Source organism: Podarcis raffonei, chromosome 3, assembly GCF_027172205.1.
Source record: "Podarcis raffonei isolate rPodRaf1 chromosome 3, rPodRaf1.pri, whole genome shotgun sequence".
NCBI lineage: Eukaryota > Metazoa > Chordata > Lepidosauria > Squamata > Lacertidae > Podarcis > Podarcis raffonei.
The window spans coordinates 61,773,388-61,795,901 of NC_070604.1; the positions used below are offsets into that span (position 1 = coordinate 61,773,388).

General features: G+C 39.7%; 1 protein-coding gene across 13 annotated transcripts in view; it reads left to right on the forward strand.

Annotated features, from left to right (window-relative positions):
• Positions 1-22,514, forward strand: part of EYA4 (EYA transcriptional coactivator and phosphatase 4) — a 108,354-nt gene that overhangs the window by 16,815 nt on the left and 69,025 nt on the right. For 12 of the 13 annotated variants that reach the window (XM_053381944.1, XM_053381947.1, XM_053381946.1 and 9 more), the window contains one exon: positions 204-302. In XM_053381944.1, coding sequence (XP_053237919.1) covers positions 270-302 — 33 coding nt within the window. In that variant the 5' untranslated portion in view covers positions 204-269. Of the gene's footprint in view, positions 1-203; positions 303-22,514 lie in introns of those variants that run through there. The other variant, XM_053381958.1, reaches the window with a different exon arrangement.

Below are 22,514 nucleotides of genomic sequence, written 5' to 3' on the forward strand. Positions count from 1 at the left end.
CCCTTAGACATTTTCAAATCTTTTTAGCTGCTGTATTTAAAATGATACTTATTGTTGATGTGAAAGAATTGCTATGTGTGCATATCAGTGAATTCCCAAAGGAGCTGGTTTCTAACAAGTTGTGCATGTTATAATGAAGTGTTTTGTTTGTGAATGTAAAACCAAAATAACACTTTGCTTACTCTTTTTTTTTGAAATATTAGGACATCCAGTTACAATTAAAAGGGAAGTTACTTCTCTTTGGAGGAAAAGAAAATTGAGTTACCTCCATGGAAGACACTCAGGATTTAAATGAACAGTCAGTAAGTAAAAAATTGTTTAAATAAACTCATTAATTTTTCCTATGTGCTGTGTTCAAAAATATTTTTCATTTTGCAGTATGTTGTTAGAATTGGTATGTAGCTGCGTGTTATAAAGTAGGGTAGAACTTGAAGGTCAGTGTGTAAGAAACACTGATATATGTGTAGAAAGCTCTAATGTTTGGCTTGGGTTACTGTTCAGATACTATTGAAAAGCTGCCTGGAGTCACCCCCATTTCACAGTGGGAGGGGCTTCCTTGAGCCAATGAGGTGCAATGCATACTATGCTAGTTGTGCAGGCAGTGCATATCTTATGGTGTAGGGAAAAGAGTTGGCTGGTCCAAAAACAGAGGGAAGCACATTGCATCACACTCAGCAACCTGATGTACCTTCCCTTAGGAAATGGGACATTTTCCCCAAAGTGTGGGTGTGGGTGATGTTGGTTGATATAGTGGCCTCTGAAGTGATTTCCTGTTTCTAAATGACATGGAACCTACCAACATTGAAAAGACAAGCCTTCCTTTTTTTCCAACCTTGGGAACTGTGCCATTTGTGCCTAGATAAATTGGTGCCTGGGTAGTGACCAGGAGTGGCTGGCTTCCACTAGCACACAGGATTTGTTGAATCTGGCCCTATATCTTTAGAGGTGATCTAATGTGAATAGTGAAATATCTTGTACAGTCATACCTCAGGTTACAGATGCTTCAGGTTGTGTTTTTTCGGTTATGGATCCGCCGAAACCCGGAAGTACCGGAACGGGTTACTTCCAGGTTTCGGGGGTTGTGCATGCGCAGAAGCGCCGAAGCGCAACGTGCGCAGGTGCGCCGCTGTGGGTTGCAAACGTGCATCCCGCACGGATCATGTTCGCAACCCGAGTGTCCACTGTACTTATACTTTATATGAACTGGGTTCTTGTCTTAACTGGAAGTATGAAGCATTTTTATTCTGAAGTAAATTGCTCTGGTACTGTAAAAGGAACAGGATTCATTCATAATTACAGTTGTACCTTGGTTCTTGAACACCTTGGTACTCGTACGTTTCGGCTCCCAAACACCCAGAAGTAAGTGTTACGGTTTTCAGATGTTTTCCGGAAGCTGAATGTCCGACGCAGCTTCCGCTTCAGTGCAGGAAGCTCCTGCAGCCAATCTTAAGCTGCTTCCTGGTTTTCGAACATTTTTCAGAAGTCGAACGGACTTCCGGAATGGATTACGTTTGAGAACCAAGGTATGACTGTATTATTTTTGTATGGCTGCTCTCCAGTATGACTCTTGAATGGGTGAAAGCCTTCCATGATGTCCACTAATGTTTAACTTTGCTCTCTTGCCCTTAAATCAATTACGCTTTTTTGAAAACTTAAAGGATCTAAGGATCTTTTTCATATGGTTAGTTACTTAAAAAGTTTATATTATGTTGCATTTCCCTACAAGACACTTAATGGCATGAACACATAACCTTTGTAGCACTTCACATTTTGGAATACAGTGTTACCTCTGGATGCAAATGGGATCCGTTCCGGAGCTCCGTTCGCATCCAGAAGTGAACGCAACTCGCGTTCGCACATCTGCACGGGTCACAATTCGCCGCTTTTGCGCATGTGTGTGACATCATTTTGACTGCATGCGCGAGCGGTGAAACCCAGAAGTAACGCGCTCCGTTAATTCCGGGTCGCCTCAGCGTGCAACCCGAAAATACCGTATTTTTCGCTCTATAACACCCAACCATAACGCACGTAGTTTTTAGAGGAGGAAAACAAGAAAAAAAATATTCTAAACGAAACAGTAGATGTATGATTTTTGTGGTTCATGCTGTGGCCACAGACATGTGATCTGATGGTGAATTTGGGGTGGCCCAGTGCAAAAATCCTGAGGATCCATGTGGATCCGTGCTTTGTAACCACGTTTTAAGTGGGGAGGGAAGGAAAAGCACTCAAGGGACAAGGAGCACACATGGGGTGGGGGGGAGAAGGATGCTGCTAATAATGCAGAAGAGGGGTATAAGGGGAGAAGGCTCCTATCCTCTCCCGCTTTGCTCCTTTAAAGCAAGCAGGCTCTGCTTTTCTCCCTCCTCCCCGCTCATCCCTGGCTTAGCGAGCTGAAAAACTTTGCTGCTATGTAGCGAGCTGAGTGGGGAGGAGAGAGGGACAGAGAGCCTGCTTGCTTTAAAGGAACCAACCGGACAGGAGCCGCTTACACTCATGTAAGCAGCTCCTCTCCTCTCCCGCTTTGCTCCTTTAAAGAAGCAGGCTCTCTGTCGCTCTCTCTTCCCCACTCAGCGGCTCTTCTCCCGCTTTGCTGTTTCAAAGCAAGCCACGGAGGAGGGAAGGAAGGGGAACAATGGATCCTCTGCTCACGACTGCAGCAGATCCCCACCTCCACCCGTAGGCATTCCCTCCATAACACGCACAGACATTTCCCCTTACTTTCTAGGAGGAAAAAAGTGAGTGTTATGGTGCAGAAAATACGGTACTTATCCTGAAGCTACTTCAACCCGAGGTATGACTGTAGTAAGCAAACCATATGCCTGTGATAGAGATGTTAACTCTGTATTTTGTTTTACTTCTAAAATGTTGTTTACCATTCAGTCAACTTTTTAAAAAGAAAAATAATCTAGTGGCTAACTTCCTAGTATATTATTTCAAAAGAGGCTTTATTAGAAACTCATGTAATTTCATCCTGAAGCTTTCATATAAGGTTGCATATTTGGGTTAGTTGATTTTTAACTTAAACAATAGATTCAACTACTGTAAAATGAGAAGTTCACAGTTATATGTAGTTAAGCTTGGTTTAATTTGGTGACATGTTAAGAACAGGAGATTAAAATGATGCATGCAAATTTGCTTTACTTCCATAGCAGTAGGTGAAAGGGTATATAGCCCATGTCTTGCTTTTCTTGGCCTTGCTGCTAATCCTTATCCTCCTTTCCCAACAATACAATTTCTTTTGATATTAAAGCACTACTCGTTAAATGTTAGAAGATATCCATCTTTGTTTGGGACTGTGTTGCTCCTGGAAAAGACAAAAGTGGTATCAGATTGGTTCAATATTTTGCCATACTGGCCTTACCACTACTTCTTTCTGCAAACCAACCCTGCAGAACCATAGTAACTGCTTGCCTTGCAGCCAGATTACACATTTGCAGCCAAGATTAAAATTTGGTCTGGAAATGGATTGGCAGTTGCTGGATAGGAATCACCTCTTTCTGGGTGAGCTCATAATCTATTGGAAACTGAATTTGGGCAGTTTGTGGAGTCAGACTTTGGGGGTGGGGACGGGTAAAGAAAATGTGTTTGAAAGTGCTATTAGCAAAAGATGCATGACATTTCATGAATCTAATTTTTTTTAGTTCTATGTTTGCTTTGAGCATGTAATCACACATGGATTTGTCCATCCATCCAGTACTCCCAAAGTTTGACATGCTGTTTTGCCTTTAGATTGCTTGACTAATGTTTCATTGACATGCTGTGACCATGATAGCTTAGCAAATAATAAAGACAGAATTCTGAGAACTTGTTATTACCACAATACATCTAATATACCGGTAAATTTGCCACTTGTCTACACCTGGAAAAAAAGAAATTCTAACATGGCAACAGCTCACTCATTTTAACTGGTACCTTGACGTTTTAGGTGCTCAAGAACTAAATTATTATTTTTTTTACTGTCTGACTAGCAGCACTTCTTCAAGGATTTGGGTTCCAGCCCCTTATAGCTGCCCCAGTACACAAATTTACTTTGGAACTGTTCCTTTAACAAAACAAAACATAACTTGCAGAACATTTTGTGGAAACCCTTTAAGCCAAGTTCAGGGGGTGGGGAAGGGTTATTGTATTAAAAAAAGCCTCTTAGAGATTATGTAGTCCCCATGATAACAGGTCTCACCTTATGACCTAACACCATTTTCTGGAGCCTTGAAAAATAAAAATAAATGCTCAGTTGGGAATTTCTGCACAGTTCCCTGAGAGCAATGTATCCAAGGCAGGAAAACAGTTTTGATTTTCACATAACTTGACAGGCCTTTTAGATGAAAAGTTCTCACTTCTTGACACAAAAATTGAAACTTGCAAAAAACCAACTTCTACTTCAGATATAATAGTTAATTTAAATAGGATAACATTGCTGATTTTCTTTCTTTCTTTCTTTCTTTCTTTCTTTCTTTCTTTCTTTCTTTCTTTCTTTCAATAGCCATTTTTTTCCAGGGTGTTCTTATATATTTTTATAATACCATTAGTGTTTCCTTGGGCAATATTTCAGCCATTTTGGAGGGTAGTGAAATGCCTGGTTGAAAGAGCTAGCTTTGAATGAGCCACCGTGCTGAAGTCAAGGGAGCAGAATAGAAACAGAAGTTGGTAGTTAAATTCTGTTAAACCCCATGGAACTTGTATGACCACAAAAAGAGCATGGCCCAGAACGTTTGAAGCAGGCAGGTGAAGTGTTGATGAGCAAGGAAGATTGAGGAAGCAATGAAATATGGTGCCACATATATCATGTATAATGTGTATTTCCCCCTTACAGATGTCTTTAAACTCAGCCTGTAAGTGCAAGTAGACATTTCTTCTTGAGAATGTAATGCATATAGCAGTCAGTTGCTGGACAGTCAGATTGACTCTGGATGATATATGTAACAGATATCACTTCTGAATTCTTGAAAACCTTTACTTCTAAAAAGCTCCTTTTGCCAATCAGGAGAGAGGATGATAGTGTGTGGGCTTGGGGGAGTTAATTATCCAGCTATATTCATATTTGCAGTGAACTTTGATACTACCATGTAACTAACAAAGTTCTTCCTTTGTTGGCCCATGCCGGTATGGCCATATTTTTTAAAGTTTTACTAAAATTCTTCTCACATGTTGGGTCCTAGTCTTCGCATGTCTTCTTTATATCTAGTTCACTTCAACAAATATTACCCTAGAGAAGGGGGAGCCAATATGGTGACCTCCAGATGTTGATGAAATCCTACATTCATAATCTCTGACCATTGATGGCTGGCTGGGGCTGACAGGAGCTGGACTCTAAAAACATCTAGAGGGCACCATGTTGGCTACCCTTGCCCTAAGGCATCATGAAAAAAGGTTCTATTTCCAGATTCCCATAAGCTCTTATAATAGAAGCCATAACGCAAGACCTAGAGGTCTGTGGTTTATATACTGTTCCATCTTGTATGGCAGAATTACCTCTTTGGGAAAGGAAGTATGTACACATCCTAAAACTGGCTTGCACTCAAGTTTTAGATGTATACCTCTTTGTAACACATGTGTTCAGCCTGAAATGGTAGAATAGCTGGCTAAAGATTACCAAGAAGCAGACTAATGAATAGAACCAGGAACTGCAAAAGCTTTCCCCAGTGTAATATTTCTGAAAACAAAATGCAAAGTCACTCCTTGTAGCATTTCTTCCAATTCCCTACTTTTAGAATGCTGAGAAACTAGGCAAAGCACATGAAAGAATGCTCTCTCACAGGCACTTTTTCTGCTGCCCCTTTTTCAGGCTTCTGGGAACACAGAATTTTTAATGTCATTGGCTACAGGGAACCATCTAATCTCTGTTCAAACTCCTTTAAATAATTTAATAAGTGTGAGTGATTAAGACATTAAGAATTAAAGTAACTTCAGACCAGTCCCTGATAATGAACACATGTTGTCCATATTTCAAGGTGAAGAGAAATATGGAAGAGTAAACTTTATGTGCAGTTTACTCTAGATTTGAGTAATATTAATAAAACTCTAGAGTAAGTTTAGAAATGTTTTTAAATAAAATGTCATGTAACTGTGAACAAATTTGCATTGTCACAAAGTTTTATTGGGATGGTATCCCCCCACCTTTGGAACTTCCTCCCCTCAGAGATACTATGAGCACTTTGTTGTTGGTGGCATCCTCTTTGTTTCCTTCACTAGATAAAAACCTATCTATTCACTCAAGCCTTTGGTGGATATTTGTGTCTGGACTGATGCCATTTTACAGTTTTTCTCATTGTGATATGGGCTAGTATTTTAAATGTAACCTCTGGAATTACATTGCAATGAAGTGTGGATAAGAAATATTTAAAATAAATAAATAAATGAAGTTTATTGTTTAATAACAGGTAGCCAACTATTGTTTGACCCAACTACCATTAGCCCAGCCAGTATGGCCAATGGTCAAGGATGAGTTTTAGTTCATCTGAAGGGCACCTCATTGGCTATCCCTGGTTCCATACAAAAGCTATAATTAAATTTACTAGAAAAATGCAACCTGTGCTGCTGATAGAAGTAGTGCAGCTCATGCAACACGTTGGCGATTAATATACACAGAATAATAAGTTATACATTCTTTATCAACCTTCTGAGAAAAATACAAAACATTAAATAAAGCCACAGAGACTTGCGAACTACCCAACCTAAGATGAACTTATAATGTCTGGTTTCAATAGATTTTCAAATGCTTAATTCAGTCTTTTAGATAAGTTCATGAAGATACCAACAAAAGGTAAGTTTGGTGTTATTCACAATGCCGAGAGATGCTAGTGAAGTTGTAGATAGATGTTAATGAAGTTGTAGATGACAGGGTGCCGGCGTTTTGCACCTGTTTCGCCCTGGCAGTCCAAGTAAGTAAGAAGCCGCTATTTGCCCCCGATGGGGCCCTTTTACTGGGGCTTGCAGGTAGCACACTCCCAAGATAGTTTTCCGGGCTTCTTCAGTGGTCTAATCTCAAGGTCTTGATACATATATTGATATTCACTAATAATAATTCAAACCAAATCTTATTAGAAATAGCTTAATGCACTTCTAAATGATCGATTAAATCAAAAATACATACTCGGGTTGAATGTGCTTCAGGTTGAGTACTTTCGGGTTGCGCTCCATGGCAACCCGGAAGTAACAGAGCGCGTTACTTCTGGGTTTTGCCGCTCGCACATGTGCAGACGCTCAAAATGATGTCATGCACGGAAGCGGCAAAACGCGACCTGCGTAGACGCGCCATCGCGTCTTACGTTCCATTCAGGATGCGAATGGGGCTCCAGAACGGATCCCATTCGCATCCCGAGATACCACTGTACATAAAATCAAACTTACTACAGAAATTTATATATATACTTACATCTTATAGAAATCACTCTTTCTTGGCTTAATTTACAGAAACAGATGACTAGAGCTTTAGTCCAGTGCAAGAGAAGCTTTAGGATGAAACCATGTGTAATAAAGGGAGATCTCAGTGCTGTGGGGTGATGGGAAGGCGGCTCCTCCCCGATGGGGAAGATGGCCACCGATCTGTGAGGCAGGGTGAGGCAGCTGCTCTCACCATTTTATAGTTTTATTGTCCTTTTATTGTTTTATTTTATTGTTTTATTTTATTGTTTTACTGCCCTATTTTAACATTTCATGGTTTTACTTCCTTGTTATCTCGGATGCTTTCCTACTGAGCTAGGAGGGTGACACGGCAAAGGAGCTCAGCAAATTGGTCTCAATTACTTGCCTACCTTGGAAGTAGTCTCGCGAAGAACCCTGCTGCAACACCCGACGGAGTTAGTGAACCGAGGTGAGATTTTTACCAACTTGGCCTTTATAAGATAAATAATGGTGATGACCAGGAGTGGCTGTGGAGCACCGGGCTTTTGTCGGAGTGATCTAAGACCCCTCTCTAAAAGAGCTACCCTAAAGGGAGCACAAACAAAAAGCACTTGGCCCTTTAAGCACAGGGGTAAAGTCAAGCCGAGTGAGAATCAGCAGGAAACTGAAACCTCTCCCTCCTGCACTGAAGGGCCGGCTGTGCAGAGAGAGGATTGTGTAGAAGAATGCCACAACAAAGGGCTAATAAAGCCCAAAGTAAATCCAAACATAATTGGTACAGTCACCGAAGTACTCCCAAAACAGAGACTTAAATCCCAAGCTTCTCCTGAACCATCCCAAGTCCGAGAAGTGGAAGAACTAATGTTAAAACAAATTGCAGAGATGTCTTCGGGAAGCCCTAAAACATCAAGAGACTCCTGCTTCCAACTTGAGACAAATGAGGATGAGGATTTATCAGTTATCAAATGGCTTGTGCTTTTAACTGAGGCTATTGAAAATATAAAATCTCATCTGGCCACCTGTACAAAAATCCTCACTATAATGATGGACATTTGCAAAATTCTCTGTAGGGAACCCAGCGGGGTGACTGTAGAATTGGAAAGTAATAACAACTCCCTTCCTACCACCTGCAAAAACAGATCATCAAGGAAGGCCAAGAGATCTTGTAGAGCTACTGCCTTGAAAAGGAGGCCCATAAGGGTAAAAAAGAGCAGAAATGTTAAAAATTTTAAGGCAGTGCATTACAAAAAAATGGATTTTAAAAAGCTCTTTAATCTTCTCAAGAGTATCCCCAAAACCGAGACCAGTGGGAACACTGAGAAACTTCTAACCAGGAAATCTTCTAAGCAAGAACGTTCTATAAACCCTTGCCCTGACGCTGCGATGGATTGCTTGGAACCCTTAACACCTACCCCAACACCTAACTCCAAGCAAGACATTTTGATCCAAGATCCATGGTCTTACATTCTATCTGTAGATGAAACCAATCCCTCTAAGAAGAGAAATCTGACAAATCTAACAAATAAAAACTGGAAACTGGTGCTGTACCGAAACAAACTCGTTTTATCAAATTATCCTAAACCCCCAGGACTCCTGTCACAAGAAGAGCGTAAAGTCCATCTATTGAACCTTTTAAAGATCTATATGCCGGGTATCCTTAATAACCCTACTGATTTGGCCCAAGTGGAATATCTATACTTCAACGGATTCCTTGCCAGAGCGGTGGTCTCATTCTATGAGGGGAGACTGGCAAAACTAGTGTACAAATGTAGAGAACATCTGGAGACGAGTGGTATAAGAATCTCAAGGTACTTTAAAAATGAAGCACCTCCAATTCCACTTATCCCCCATATTGTAAATTTGCCAAAAACTCAACATGAGATTGACCAACACGTTCTAATTGATATAAACTCTGCGGAGGACATCTCCAAACATTCTACTAATCTGGTTGCCAAGGACTCTCAAAGGTTGGACTCCCTTGGGCCCAGGTATGCGGAGAATCAGGGAATCGACCTTGATAGCTTTGATAATAACTTACTCCACTCTTACAGCGTTCTCCCGCAAGAAGTTCAGAAAGAAATACTTCATAAAATTGATACCCTTTACCTCTGCCTGACAAAAGTGACGGTGGAACAGCTGAGATTACCTAAACAAAATATGCTTGATAGAGACTGTGGTTCAGATTCTGTCCCACGCTTATACCACCAAGAACTGGACCTGTGGGTTGGGAAGGCACCCACCCCTACCAGCCAACTGGTTGTTGTGGAGATGAATCCACTCTTCCATATTCTGGAGGCGGAAACCCCATCACCAGACCCACCTATCATGCACCCCATATCTGAGGCAAATATGGCTACAACATATGCCTGGGACAAAATGAGGGAACTTAACGAATCTGAATTAGGCTCTCCATGTAAAGTGCCCCATATGGGTCCACTTACTTGTAACTTTATTAATTCACTCTCTTCTAACATGTGCAAGTTGAATAAATCCATAGATACCATCGAACCGGTAACAGAACCAGCTGAACCAGACCAACAAATGAGAGACGACTCCATTTTATTTTTAGCCCCGAAGAGTGATTTGGTTGAAGACCCGACAGGTCGTATTAACAAAACTATCCAAACAATTAATGATCACTCAACTAGTGGCACGATACCTGTTGACTTAATTTCGCTCTCGCTAAGTAATACCCCCCTAATCCTACCATCTGGCTCTGAAAAGTCGACTATCTTAGGCCTAACATCTGCCTTTAGCGAGACGAGTGGCACGACTTTACAGCCAAACCACCCCAATAAATCTAAACAGTTGGGATATATAGCACGATTGCCACCTTCTCAAAGGAAAATTACTGATTTTTTTGAAGCTGAAACCCCCCCAAATTTAGAATCCCATTCCCACATGATCTGACTACCTAACGACCAACCCAGCCATTCCTCGATGTCATTTTTATGCTGGAATATTGCGGGATGGAGGGGGAAGAAATCTGATCCAGACTTCTTAAAATTTGTTAATTTATTCCAAGTAATTCTCCTACAAGAAACTTGGGAAGAAGAGGTGATTGACATAAATGGATACGATACCATTTTGCTTCCAGCTAGCCCCTCTTTTAAAGGTGGACACCCTAGGGGAGGTTTGGTAATAGCCATTTCCCTCAAACTGCAAGCAAAACTTACCCTTGTTAAATCTTCCTCTCCTTACGCGATTACAGGATTGATTTTAGGAGGGAAATTTGAATTACTGGTAACAAATGTTTATTTCCCCCCTGGGGGGCAGGTAGCGGACCTCCATTCCAAATGGGAAACACTTGAAGAACACCTAGCTTTCTGTTACACTAAGTTCCCAAACATTTCAGCAGTCATGGGAGGTGATTTTAATGCTCGTACAGCTGCAAACTGGGAAGCGCTAGGCAAGGCCAAATGGTGGGTCATATCTGATCACCAGAACTTGGATTTCTCCCCCCATATACAGAGAAAATTGAAAGATAATAGGGTTAACGAAGCGGGAACCCTCCTTTATCAGCTGATTTTACGTTTGAATTTGATAATTTTAAACGGAAATTGTCCCCCGGATATACCTGGTGAGTTTACTCATTTGAGCACACTTACAAATAGTGTTCTCGATTATTTTATCGTTTCCAGAGATTTATTCCCAATTTTTTCTTATTTTAAAATAGAAAACGTCCAAATGAGCAACCATCTCCCCTTGAGTGCCAAGCTTTCCCTAGATTGGCAGTTTATCAAGTCTAGACACCCCATATATATGGGAATAAATATTGCAGAACAAGTGAGAGGAATAAAATGGTCAGTAACTCAAGCCCAAAAATATATGGAATTCTTCCAACAAGAGATAATTCAAACTCATGTTGTTTTAGATTTAGATCTGTATGGGCATGAACAAATTATTAATTCATTCTCTCTGCTTACAGAAGATCTTATGTCCTTTTTTACAGTACCAGCCACCCAAGTAAATCGGGCCCATTTTAAGACCGGTGCCCCTTGGTTTAACTTAAAATGCAAACAAGCTAGACGACATCTCTGTGCCATTTACAATGAATATAAATCATCTGGTGCTTTAGTATTACCTAGGAATTACCAACAAGCAAAAACAGCATATAAGCAAGCCCAGAGAATGGCTAAGCAAGAGTGGCAACAAAATCGCTGGCAGGCGCTTATAGTCGCCTCTAGTTCATGTAACTCACGGCAATTTTGCCAATTGGTTAATAGAAGATCAAGGAGATGCCCCTTAACAATAATTCCTGCCCCGGTCTGGGAATCCTTTTTAAGGAAATATTTTGCGTCACCAGATTCCAATACCAACGCTCTTGATGATGTATTTGATCATCATTATTAAGGCAAGATTTAACGCCTTTCCTTCCAATGTCTTGAATAATAGATTTTCCAATGGTCGGATCTCAGCGGTGTGTGTATGTGATAATAGATCTATAGAATCTTTACAACATATACTATTCCGTTGCTCACTACATTCAGTTTCTCGGACCAGATTTTTGTCCCCTTTATTATTGGAAATCCCAGGTGACTCCCTGGAAACACAGCTAATACATTTATTGCAAGATTCTGATCCGGGTAGGTCCCTTTCTGTTGCCAGATTTCTGATAACAGTATTAGCCTATAAAAGGAAAAATGGGTTACTCTATGATTATTGATTTTGCCTAAATAATATTGATTTATATTGATAATTTGATATTTTAAGCACTATATTGTTCTTATTTAATGGAATTTAGAAACTTACGGTTTGAGATGCACTTGATTTAAACGTAATTTAATTTATTAATTTTATCTTGTTATACCTGTTTTGCTGTATGATGTATTGAATATGGGCCTATGGCCGCAATAAACTATCTATCTATCTATCAGTGCTGTGGATGTAGTTGGTTCCCTTCCTTCCTTTTTAAAAGTTAATTATTGGTTCTAGCATATTACTGAATGAAAAGTGTGTTTTGTTTTTTGTTTTGTTGTTGTTTTTTTACATAACACTTCTCATCTCCTAACTGGCCTGATTACTACTGTGACTCATTGCCCTTTCCTGCTGGAGGAACAAAATCCTTGGTAGCTGGGTGCCTGAGAATGGAAATGGTGCAGCTTACTCCTACCTCAGACATCTTGCTGCAAACTGTTAAAGTTAGATGTTCACACTCTGTTAAAAGGAGAGATGACTCTGTTCATATTTCTTAAAAGGAGTTTCTCTTATGGTAGTAAAAATGGTGTTGGCAAGCGTGAGCTCTTGCGTTGTCTCTAAGGCAGGGATGGCCAATGTGGTCCCCTTCAAATGTTCTTGGACTGCAGTTCCCATCAACCTGATGGGAGTTGTAGCCACACGGCATCTAAAGGGCACCAAGTTGGCCACCCCTGGACTTAACGGTTGCTAGTTTGTGCTGCTGGCCAGTTTTCTAATTAGAATGGCAGATCATGTTGCATCTTCAGTTCAGACAAGAGGAGGAAAGGACAACCTGTAGACTGCTCTGACCTTACATTCCCAATCTCTGGTGCATCAGCAACTGATGTGGCAGCAGTTAGTTGTGATATAGGCTACAATTTGTAACTGTCCTCATTGTCTATTTCCAGTGGGATGGACAAATCTGTCAGTTTTGGATTTGCTCAGTTTTTAAATATTTTTTCCGTCTTCAGTTCTCCACATTTCCACATCAATTTTCTTTTTTAAAAGCTCTCATGAAAATTCATCAGCATTTTAGTTTGAATTTCTCACAAGATACACAATCTTCTATGGAATTTTGCCAAATTTTTGCAAAGCAGTCTCCCTTAAAATAATGCATTTGTGTCATTTTCACTAATACATGCAGTTTATGCATACCATAGTGTAGGCCTTTTTGTGCACATTGCGTGGTTGGAAAACTGCATTGCAAAATTTGGGGAAATGTAAATTTTATGAAATGGCTGTGTTTCAATTGCATATTGTTTTGAAAATTGTGAATTAGGTAAGATACAGACTGAATCAAATTTTAAAATGTATGAAAACCCACTTTTTTTCTTTTTACTTTGCTCATAGAGCAACTGGGTATACTGAAAGCTTACTGAGGGTAACCATGAGCCAATCAGTCCTTTGCATGGGGTTGTTGTGAGAAGGACAAACCAGGAAAACTGGGAGCCCTGTTCTGAAATGTAATAAATAAAATATATTCAGGAAGTTGACAAGTGCAGAAGAACATAAGGACAATAGTAGTCCCCTGTTATATGTCATCACTATCTCACATTCAGAAAAAGAGAAGGATTTTTCATAATATATCAAGTTTTAAAATTTGTCATATATCATGTTTAAAGAAACCCTTTCTGATATTGTTCATCTCTCCAGTTTAAGTTTTATGTTCCCATCTCTAAAATGGGCGGGTGTTTTCTGGAATGTATTTTTCATGCTTTATTCCTTAATAATAAAAAGCACATCATGTGTCGCTTGACTATCTTTTTTACTTATCTGCAGTGCACATACATTTCTTCCTTTGCTGGATATAACATTTGGATGGTATTGACTGGTGGCAGGGGGCTTGTAAGTTGCTGCTTAACCAAGCTTTCTCTCAGTTGTGGCCACCTTTGTATTACTAGTTATCTGTTTGTTGACAAATTTTAATCCTTGAATGTTTTAATATTTTTAATGTAACATTTTATTGTTCATGGTTTAAGGGAAAAGATTGTAACTTATAAAATTGTTAAATGAGTACATACAATGTGAGAGAGAAAGGAGGAGTGGGTGGGCATGAGACTGAGAAAGAGAGAGAGGTTATATTAAAATCTGCCTTTATTTGAATCTGGATATTTGTGTCAGGGGCTTCCAAAATAGTTATAGATTTGAACATAGGATTGGATTATTACTCTTATTTGTGTCTGGCATGAATGTGGTGAGCTGTTAAATTAACACATCTTGGATTAAATTATGAAAACTCCCTATGCCATACCTATTGCTCTGCAGTTGGCACTGTGGGTCTGAGAGAGACAGAGAAACACAGACTGCAGTGTAACCTTAAGGTTTCCATTTCTTTCTTAGACCACCAAAGATCTATTCTCAGAATCATTCAAAGATGATTAAATCAGCTGTGCATTAATTTTAGCAGGCTGGGGATCCATATAGAATTGTGTTAGTTCTAGAGGTGTGTTTTTTTTAGTGCTGCCATGAATAATCCTTTTATGAGACTAAGGATGGGGTAAGCCATGCATTAACCCCCTCCCCCCCAGGGAGCTGACATTAGAAATCCTTAAGAATAAGAATAATACAGGTGCTTGCTGTGTTATGAAAGAACTCCTGTTGCTCTGTCCCAGCTCCTGCCAACCTAGCAGTTCAAAAGCATGCCAGTGCAAGTAGATAAATAGGTACCGCTGCGGCAGGAAGGTAAACAACATTTCCATGCACTCTGGTTTCTGTCACAGTGTTCCGTTGCGCCAGAAGCAGTTTAGTCATGCTGGCCGCTTGACCCCAAAAGCTGCCTGTGGACAAATGCTGGCTCCTTTGGCCTGAAAGCGAGATGAGCATCGCAACCCCATAGTCGCCTTTGACTGGACTTAACCGTCCAGGAGTCCTTTACCTTTTTTACCTTTACCTTACGAAAGCAAGAGTGGATAGCACTGGTGGGGCTGCATTGCTCTCCTGGCTTTCCATCACCTTGTGTTGCTGTCATTTTTTGGGAGGGAAAGTTAAAAGCAACCGAGAGCTTCCCAGTTGTGGGTGTGATGGCAGGAGGGATGGATTGACATCCACTGTGCGCATACCTGCTGAGTGCCCCACTGCCTTTCTTCTGCTCCTCTCAAAAAGCAGCAGCCACAATAACTTGGGAACCATATCCCCTGTCCACCCTCCATGAGCTTGCCTGGAGCCTACATTTAACTTTACAGGCTCTGTTTCAGGTCCCACCATCATCTGAAATCTTGATTTAATTCTGTATTTTGCTGCTGTTTTAAACTGCACTGCATTTTGTTTGGTTATGCTTGTTGATTTTTATCTTGTTTTGTTTTATACTGAATTTATATAATACTGTATTTGAAATGGGATGGGAATACAATTGAGGAGAGTAATGTACATTGTGAAGATGCAAGAAGCAATAGTGATGATGAAAACAAACTAAGGTGGATCAGCAGTAGTTATAACTGTTATCAACAGAAATGTCGATTCTTTTAATAACTCCAAGTTATTAGTAAAAATACAATATTTTTCATCACATTGTTTTGAGAATTCTAGCATCCTGTTTCCCACAGGCAAAGCAGATGCTTATGGGAAGCCCACAAGCAGAATACAAACAATAGATTTTTGTCTGCTGTTGTCTCCCAGCAACTGGTGTTGTGAGTCCTACCACCTCTGATCCTATAGGTGCCATTTAGTCATTATGGCTTATAGTCATTGATTGCCTTATCCCCATTCATTAGGGTAAACACCACAGTGAACACAACATGAAATACAAGACTCTGAAGGGGGCATTCTATAACTGGGGAACCACAACTAAAAAGGCCCTTTATCTTGTATTACCTGCTGTATCTAATTAGACAGGGCCACTTGGATAAAAGCCTCAGATTCAGTCCTGCCTAATATGAACAGCTCATCAGAACTCCCTTTATACCTTTCATCAGCTTCTGAACAGTTTCTCTTTGCCTCTGAGGATCACAATGTGTTTTAATTTTTTAATATGAAGTTTATTGTCATGATGGAAAATGTGCGCAAAACACATAATGAATGGTTGAATAATTGCTAAACCTAATGGTGTAGTTTCCTCTTAAGCTCATAGTCCCCCCCCCTCTGTGGAAGAGAGAAGCAATACAAAGATTTGTAATTCTTGTTTAAAGAAAGATGATTACATTAGTGGTTGCCTCTGTACACTGGTGCCTCGCAAGACGAAATTAATTCGTTCCGCGAGTCTTTTCGTCTTGCGCGGTTTTTCGTCTTGTGAAGCACGGTCCGTCGCAACTGCACCTCTTCAAGCGGCTTTAAGAAAAAAGGAAACAAACTCGCAAGACGCTTTCTTCTTGCGAAGCAAGCCCATAGGGAAAATCATCTTGCGAAGCAACTCAAAAAACGAAAAACTCTTTCGTCTTGCGAGTTTTTCGTCTTCCGAGGCATTCGTCTTGCGAGGTACCACTGTATAACCAAATTAATTTGCTTTTGTAACTAGTGCATAACTATTATGTTGATGGCTAACAAGTCAAACTTCACAGGTTTCCTGGTAACTTTCTAGCGGGTAGCAACTTGGGTAAGACTAGTAATTATCCTATAGAGTTACCTAGAGCTTGAATTGACAACCAATTGTATCACCAGTAAGTGATTGCTACTCAGCCTGTAACAATGTTTGCCGTCTACAAGGGAGAGCAACAATGGTGGATTCTAAGGTTACAGCTCCATCGATGGCTTGTGTTGACAGCAGTCAAACAGAAAAGCTTGAATAGTTTTTCTAGATATCTGAATCCTACTGTGAATTTAAAGCTCCCTGTCTTTATTTTACAATCCTAGTTCAGGATTGCAAAAATAGTTGGTGGATTTGTGAAACATGGTAATAGAGGAAACCAAAAGATGTGGCACTCTTTTTTAAATTATGTGAATCCTGCACTTATACCCTAAGTGCTGTGCTTACATAGTGGTGTAGATAATAATGCAGTGCTTTGAAGCAAGGTGGATTTTGTAGGTGAGACATTTGCCCCTTCTCCAGTATGATACTCTGCTTACTTCTATAATTCTTAATGTGCATAATTTCTGGACTTCTTTAAAAAAAATGTCTCTAATTGTTTAAGCATTTTAATACATTCAAGTAGGTGTTGAATCACCTGAGATATTAGTGATTCAGAAAAGTAAAATTCGCTTAGTTTTCTGTATTAGTTATGTCTACAGCATATAAAATATTTGAGTTTAGTGTTAGTGAAGCTTAAATTAATATTAAAACACATTGCATTCTGTTTTGTCTAGAAATACAGTGGTACCTTGGGTTATAAACACTTCGGGTTACAGACTCCACTAACCCAGAAGTAGTACCTCAGGTAAAGAACCTAACCACAGGATGAGAACAGAAATTGCACAGCGGCAGCGGGAGGCCCCATTAGCTAAAGTGGTACTTCAGGTTAAGAATGGTTTCAGCTTAAGAACGGACCTCCAGAACGAATTAAGTTCGTAACCAGAGGTACCACTGTAGATATGTGTGTTTTAATCAGTGCTGGAGACAAGCAACTATTCATATTTTAACTTAAAAGGGACTCCCTTCCATAGCTTCTTTATCTCAGATCTTAATAAATGGCAAACTGCTAACTAATTGAGTGTGTAACGCAGCATTGTGAGCATAGGTTAGTCCTATATCATGTATTACTGACCGTGTGAATTAAAAATGTGACACTTGGAACATTTGTGTCTGTATCTTTATTTGGATATGTGGGAGGTTCCATTACATATCCCACTGGTAAAATGTTGGAATTGGTTGAGTTCTGCATTTTTTTAATTTGGGACACCCCCCACCCCCCTGAAATCTGTGTCATCGTCAGCTTTATTTAAAAGATTGCACAAATGGTGACATCTGGGAGCCAATTCACCATTTAATTAAATTAGCCTGTAATAAAATCTGCCATAATGAGATTAAAATTAATTATTAATCAGGAGCTGACATAGGCACAAAGCAGCATAAATAATAAATGAAGGCTGTGTCTGCTGTTTCTAATTGAGGACCTACTTCACTGCAGTAATACTTTTTATGAAGCGTTATTGGCCTTTCTGCAGTGCCATAATATATCTTATTTAGACTATGATCCTATACTCAATTATTTGTTAATAAATTTCACTGTCACTATTGGTGTAGCATACTAGTTAGTGTTTATAGTAAGTTTGAAAGAGTGGTGTAAATTTACTGGAAACCTAAATATTTGGGTTTATATTGTAAAATAAAATAGTGATGTCTTGCCCACAATGGCACTTTAAACTGCTTAACTAGTTACAGAATTGTTTCCAAAGCCATTTATGAGGACATTTAAGAGGATCAATGGGAGGGACAGATGGACAATGTAGGCTTGTGTACATCACTGCAAGTTTGCAATACCATTTACCACAGCAGGAGCCATACCTGAGCCTCTTTGCAAATTTTTCACATTTTGCATTTGTCATTTGGGGAGGTGTTTCTTTAACCTCTACCCACAAAGGGACTTCCTCTCTAGGGAGTCCTTTATCTCAGATGAACCCACCACAAGAAAGAGGGAGAACTATGGAGATTCCCAGGGCTATTAAAAAAACAAGACAGAAGCAGCAAAAGTGCACTAAAGCGGGGAAACAGTAGGTCCTTAGGACCCCTGTGATTTCATTTGCCTGGTGTCCAAACATCTCACTTGTGGTTCGAGGACCCGACCCCCGCGAAGTGAAATGAAGACACAAGGACAAGTGATATAAGGTTGATGGGCTAGAAAAGGCCACAACTTTATTGATTACAGCAATGAAAAGGTATTGGCTTAGGCATTGGATCGAAACAAGTGGGTTTATTCACCAGTAGGTGGAGCCTGTTGATGCTAATCCAACTATAGGCTCACCCCTGCTGTCACCGAGGGTCGTGCCATGGCCTCCCTCCAAGCAGGCATCGGACAGAATACACGACCGCCAGATTCCTTTAACGGAATACCCCTAAAAATTGAAGGCATAGGCGATGGCCACACCTAGCACTTTGACACACAACACATTATTCCAATGCCTAGGTGTCCAAACATCTCACTTATCAATCACAATTTCACTAATTGGCTAATAACATTCACAGGCAGGGCCAGCTGAATGGGCTCATTTCCTAGAACAGAGCTTTCCAAACAGTTTTGTGACATATTAGTGTGTCGGCTGCAGTGTGTAGATGTATTGCGCGAACGCTCCCTGAGCTCTTCCCGGGGCTGGAAAGGGCTTAGTTTAATGTCCCATTTGCTAGTAAAACTGAATTACTAAGTTGTGAAACAAGACATGTCTAAAAAGTGTGCCACGAACATGAAAAGTTTGGAAAGCTCTGTCCTAGAATCTCTTAGAAGGATACCCACACACTTTGTTTAATAATTTTATTTCATTGCAGTGGGCTGGACTAGATGGCCCTTTGGGTCCCTCCCAACTCTACAATTCCATGATTCTAGGAGGGCCAGAGACTGACTTTAAAAAAAAAAGAAAGAAAGCAAGCTCAGACTATAAGGCTCCTGCCTAGGGACACTAATAAAGTTCTTTACAGTCACCCCTTATTTTAAACCTTACATGTGAAAATACCCTTGAGTTGAAAATGGCAAATGGAGGATATGGTGGGTTCTTGGGTATCTGTCAGACCAAAGGTATTTAGAGGAAAGAGTGTGGTTGAAGAGGTTCTAATCTAAAACTCAGTTAGGTTGAGCAATTCAGAGATAAGGTCTATGGTGAATAGTCTATATTATCTGTAGATTATAAATGTTCAGTATTTGCCTAGTGGTAATAATTAAAAGTTGTCAAATAAAACTCTGATTTGTTGCCTGAGAATTACCAAATAATCTTTTCTGTAAATAGTTTAAATAGCCATTTCATGAATTACGCAAAGGAAAGATTTCTAATTTTGCAGATTAAATTTAGAGTAGGCCTTCTTTCTTGCTACAAGTTTTTCTAGTTGTCTGTGATGAAATGGCTTTCTGGTGGATCACCAGTTAAATGCTTCTTATCCTTTTGGTACTTTGCCTTAGACATTAGGATGCTAGAGAACTGTTTTCCTATTACATTCTACGCCTATCCCAAATCCTAAAAGTAAGCAGGAGTGAGTATTGCTAGACTAATCAGCAAGAGCCAATGGCTGTATTTGAATCACAATAATCCAGAATTGCTGACTCACTGTGGTTAATGGGAATGAGTATTATTCTGGTTCATAGTGCCCAATCACTTCTTCCTCACTTTTCCCCTGGCACAAGTAGGAGAAGAAAATCAGAAAGCCTCAATTAAGTTTGGCTTCCTGTGACCTCTGAGTTCATAATCCTGGTTTGCTGGTCTCTAACAAGCAAGATTCACAAACCAACAATAAACTATGACTAGCAATCCTGGCCTGTTAGGGAGCAACAAACCAAGATCCTGGGTTCAAATGTCACAGAAAACCAAGCTTAATTGCAGTCTTCTGATTTTGTTTCTGTCTGTGACTGTGGAAAGGTTGGCCAGTGTGCTTGAGCAGGCCACTTATTCACAATAAACCACAAGAAGTAAGTCAACTCTCACTTATTGTAACATGTGAATACAGCCAGTAAGAGGAGTCAATTAACCATCTTCCAAATGCTCTTTGCTTTTAAATCCTTTTATAAAGGTTTTTTTTCTGTTACATTTTGCCAAAACTTACTTTCAGTCTGTGTATATACACTGAAGGTGAAAGAAGAATGTGTTATGTAACCAGTGGAATATTTCCACTTATAGGCAAATCTAGGGATTTAGTAATCTTAGTCACTCCATATTAAAGTTAGAATTTTCCAAATTCACTTTTTTCATATCTTGCCTCTCTCTGTGCCCCTGCATGGCATGTTGTAATAACCTCTTATGTGTTACACTAATACCATGGCTCATTCTTTCAAGTGTTTGGTTGCATTACATTTTTCAGTTGTATTTATCTCTGTTCTGTTCTTGTGTTCAGAAGTTGTTTTATTTCGTGTGTGTTTAGTAGAATTTAAGGGGTTTTGTCCAAACATTTCATACTTATTCCACTTACTACTCATAGTTGACTGTGCCTCTTAGTTCAGAAATTATAGTACTGCCAACAATGCATATTGAAAAGATCACTTGAAGTAATTAACATAGTAAATAAGTGCTCTGTAACTGCAGGCTGAAGCCCTTTTCCTCTAAGGATTATTTCTTTAATCTAGTAGTACCCAAAATAGTCTTTACCTAACTTTTTACTTGGCAAAAAAGCAATGTAAGAGATGGGAAGGCAATTTAATCAGATTCTCCTTTGCTGCTGCAGTTTCCTGTGCCCCAACTTTGTGACATTAGAGTGACACGACTCAACTTTGTGACTTCAGAATGACACCACGCAAACCTCTCTGTTTCTTCAGCAGAGAAGTAGTGGACAAATTTTGACCAAACAAACTTCAAATCACCCTTGACAACCATTAACTAATCCTGTTAGTTAGCAGGTCTTGTGATGATTTACCACATAGTGCTTGCATGGGGAGTTGTTTTGAGTGGCTATTACAGCTTACTAATGGTGTCCAGGGGCTGCCTTAAGCACCTGCATATCAGAGGCATGCTGTAACAGTCAAAACAATTCCTTCTATGAGTACCATGTGGTGGACCATCACTGGACCAGCCGCCAACTAGTGGTTTTGAATGGTTAAAATGTAAGACTGGTATTGTTCCAGCTTTCAGTTACAAGCGTCAACACAGCATTACAATATGCCAACAAAACTAAAAGTTGGAAGAGGTTGAGAATTAAGAGCTATAAGTCTTTTGGATTTACTTATAAAGCTTGCGATCCATCTGCACAGTCTTCACATCTCACAGGTTGGGGAGCACGACTGGAACCTGGCACAGGAGGCTTCAGGGTGAACAAGCCATTTGAGAAAATTACTTACTCTCTTTAACATAAGCAGATGCTTTCACTGTATCAAAAATTGTTCTACAAGCAGAACAGCAGCATGGGATTTCACCCATTGTGTTTGATTTTAGGCTGAAAATGTTTTAAAGAATATTAATTTAATTTACTGTGGTATGTTTAAAGCATTTGCTTAGCTGGAGACTGTACAAAATATTTTCCCCTAACAGTAAAGCAAGCAAAAAAATACGCTTCTCCTTATGACTCAAACTCAAGATTTTTTTTTTGGCATGATGTATTTACCTGAGAGATAAAAGGAATTTTCTTTTAAAAAGGAAGGTAATTGATTTGGTTGATTTCAGTTTCTCTTTTGGAACGGTGTAAAGAAAGATGAATTGTTTTTAAAGGTTTTACATTTGGCTCTTTAAATGACAGATACAGGAGTTCCAGCAGTTAGTCTACAATTCAATAGACTCTCCCATTCTTTCTACAAATATATAATAGTTCGGTCCCAAATCTTTAGTATTGTGCCAAATTAAATATAGGTCGCTTGAGCAAATCTAGCTAGGCAAACACACTTCTGAAAAACATGTTCACTTTATACTGACAGGCTCTAACTTTGTGTGGATCCTTAATTGTACTGGCATGAAGTCAAGACAATTCCCAGACCATTAGCCTAACTGCTGTTGAACTTCTAGAA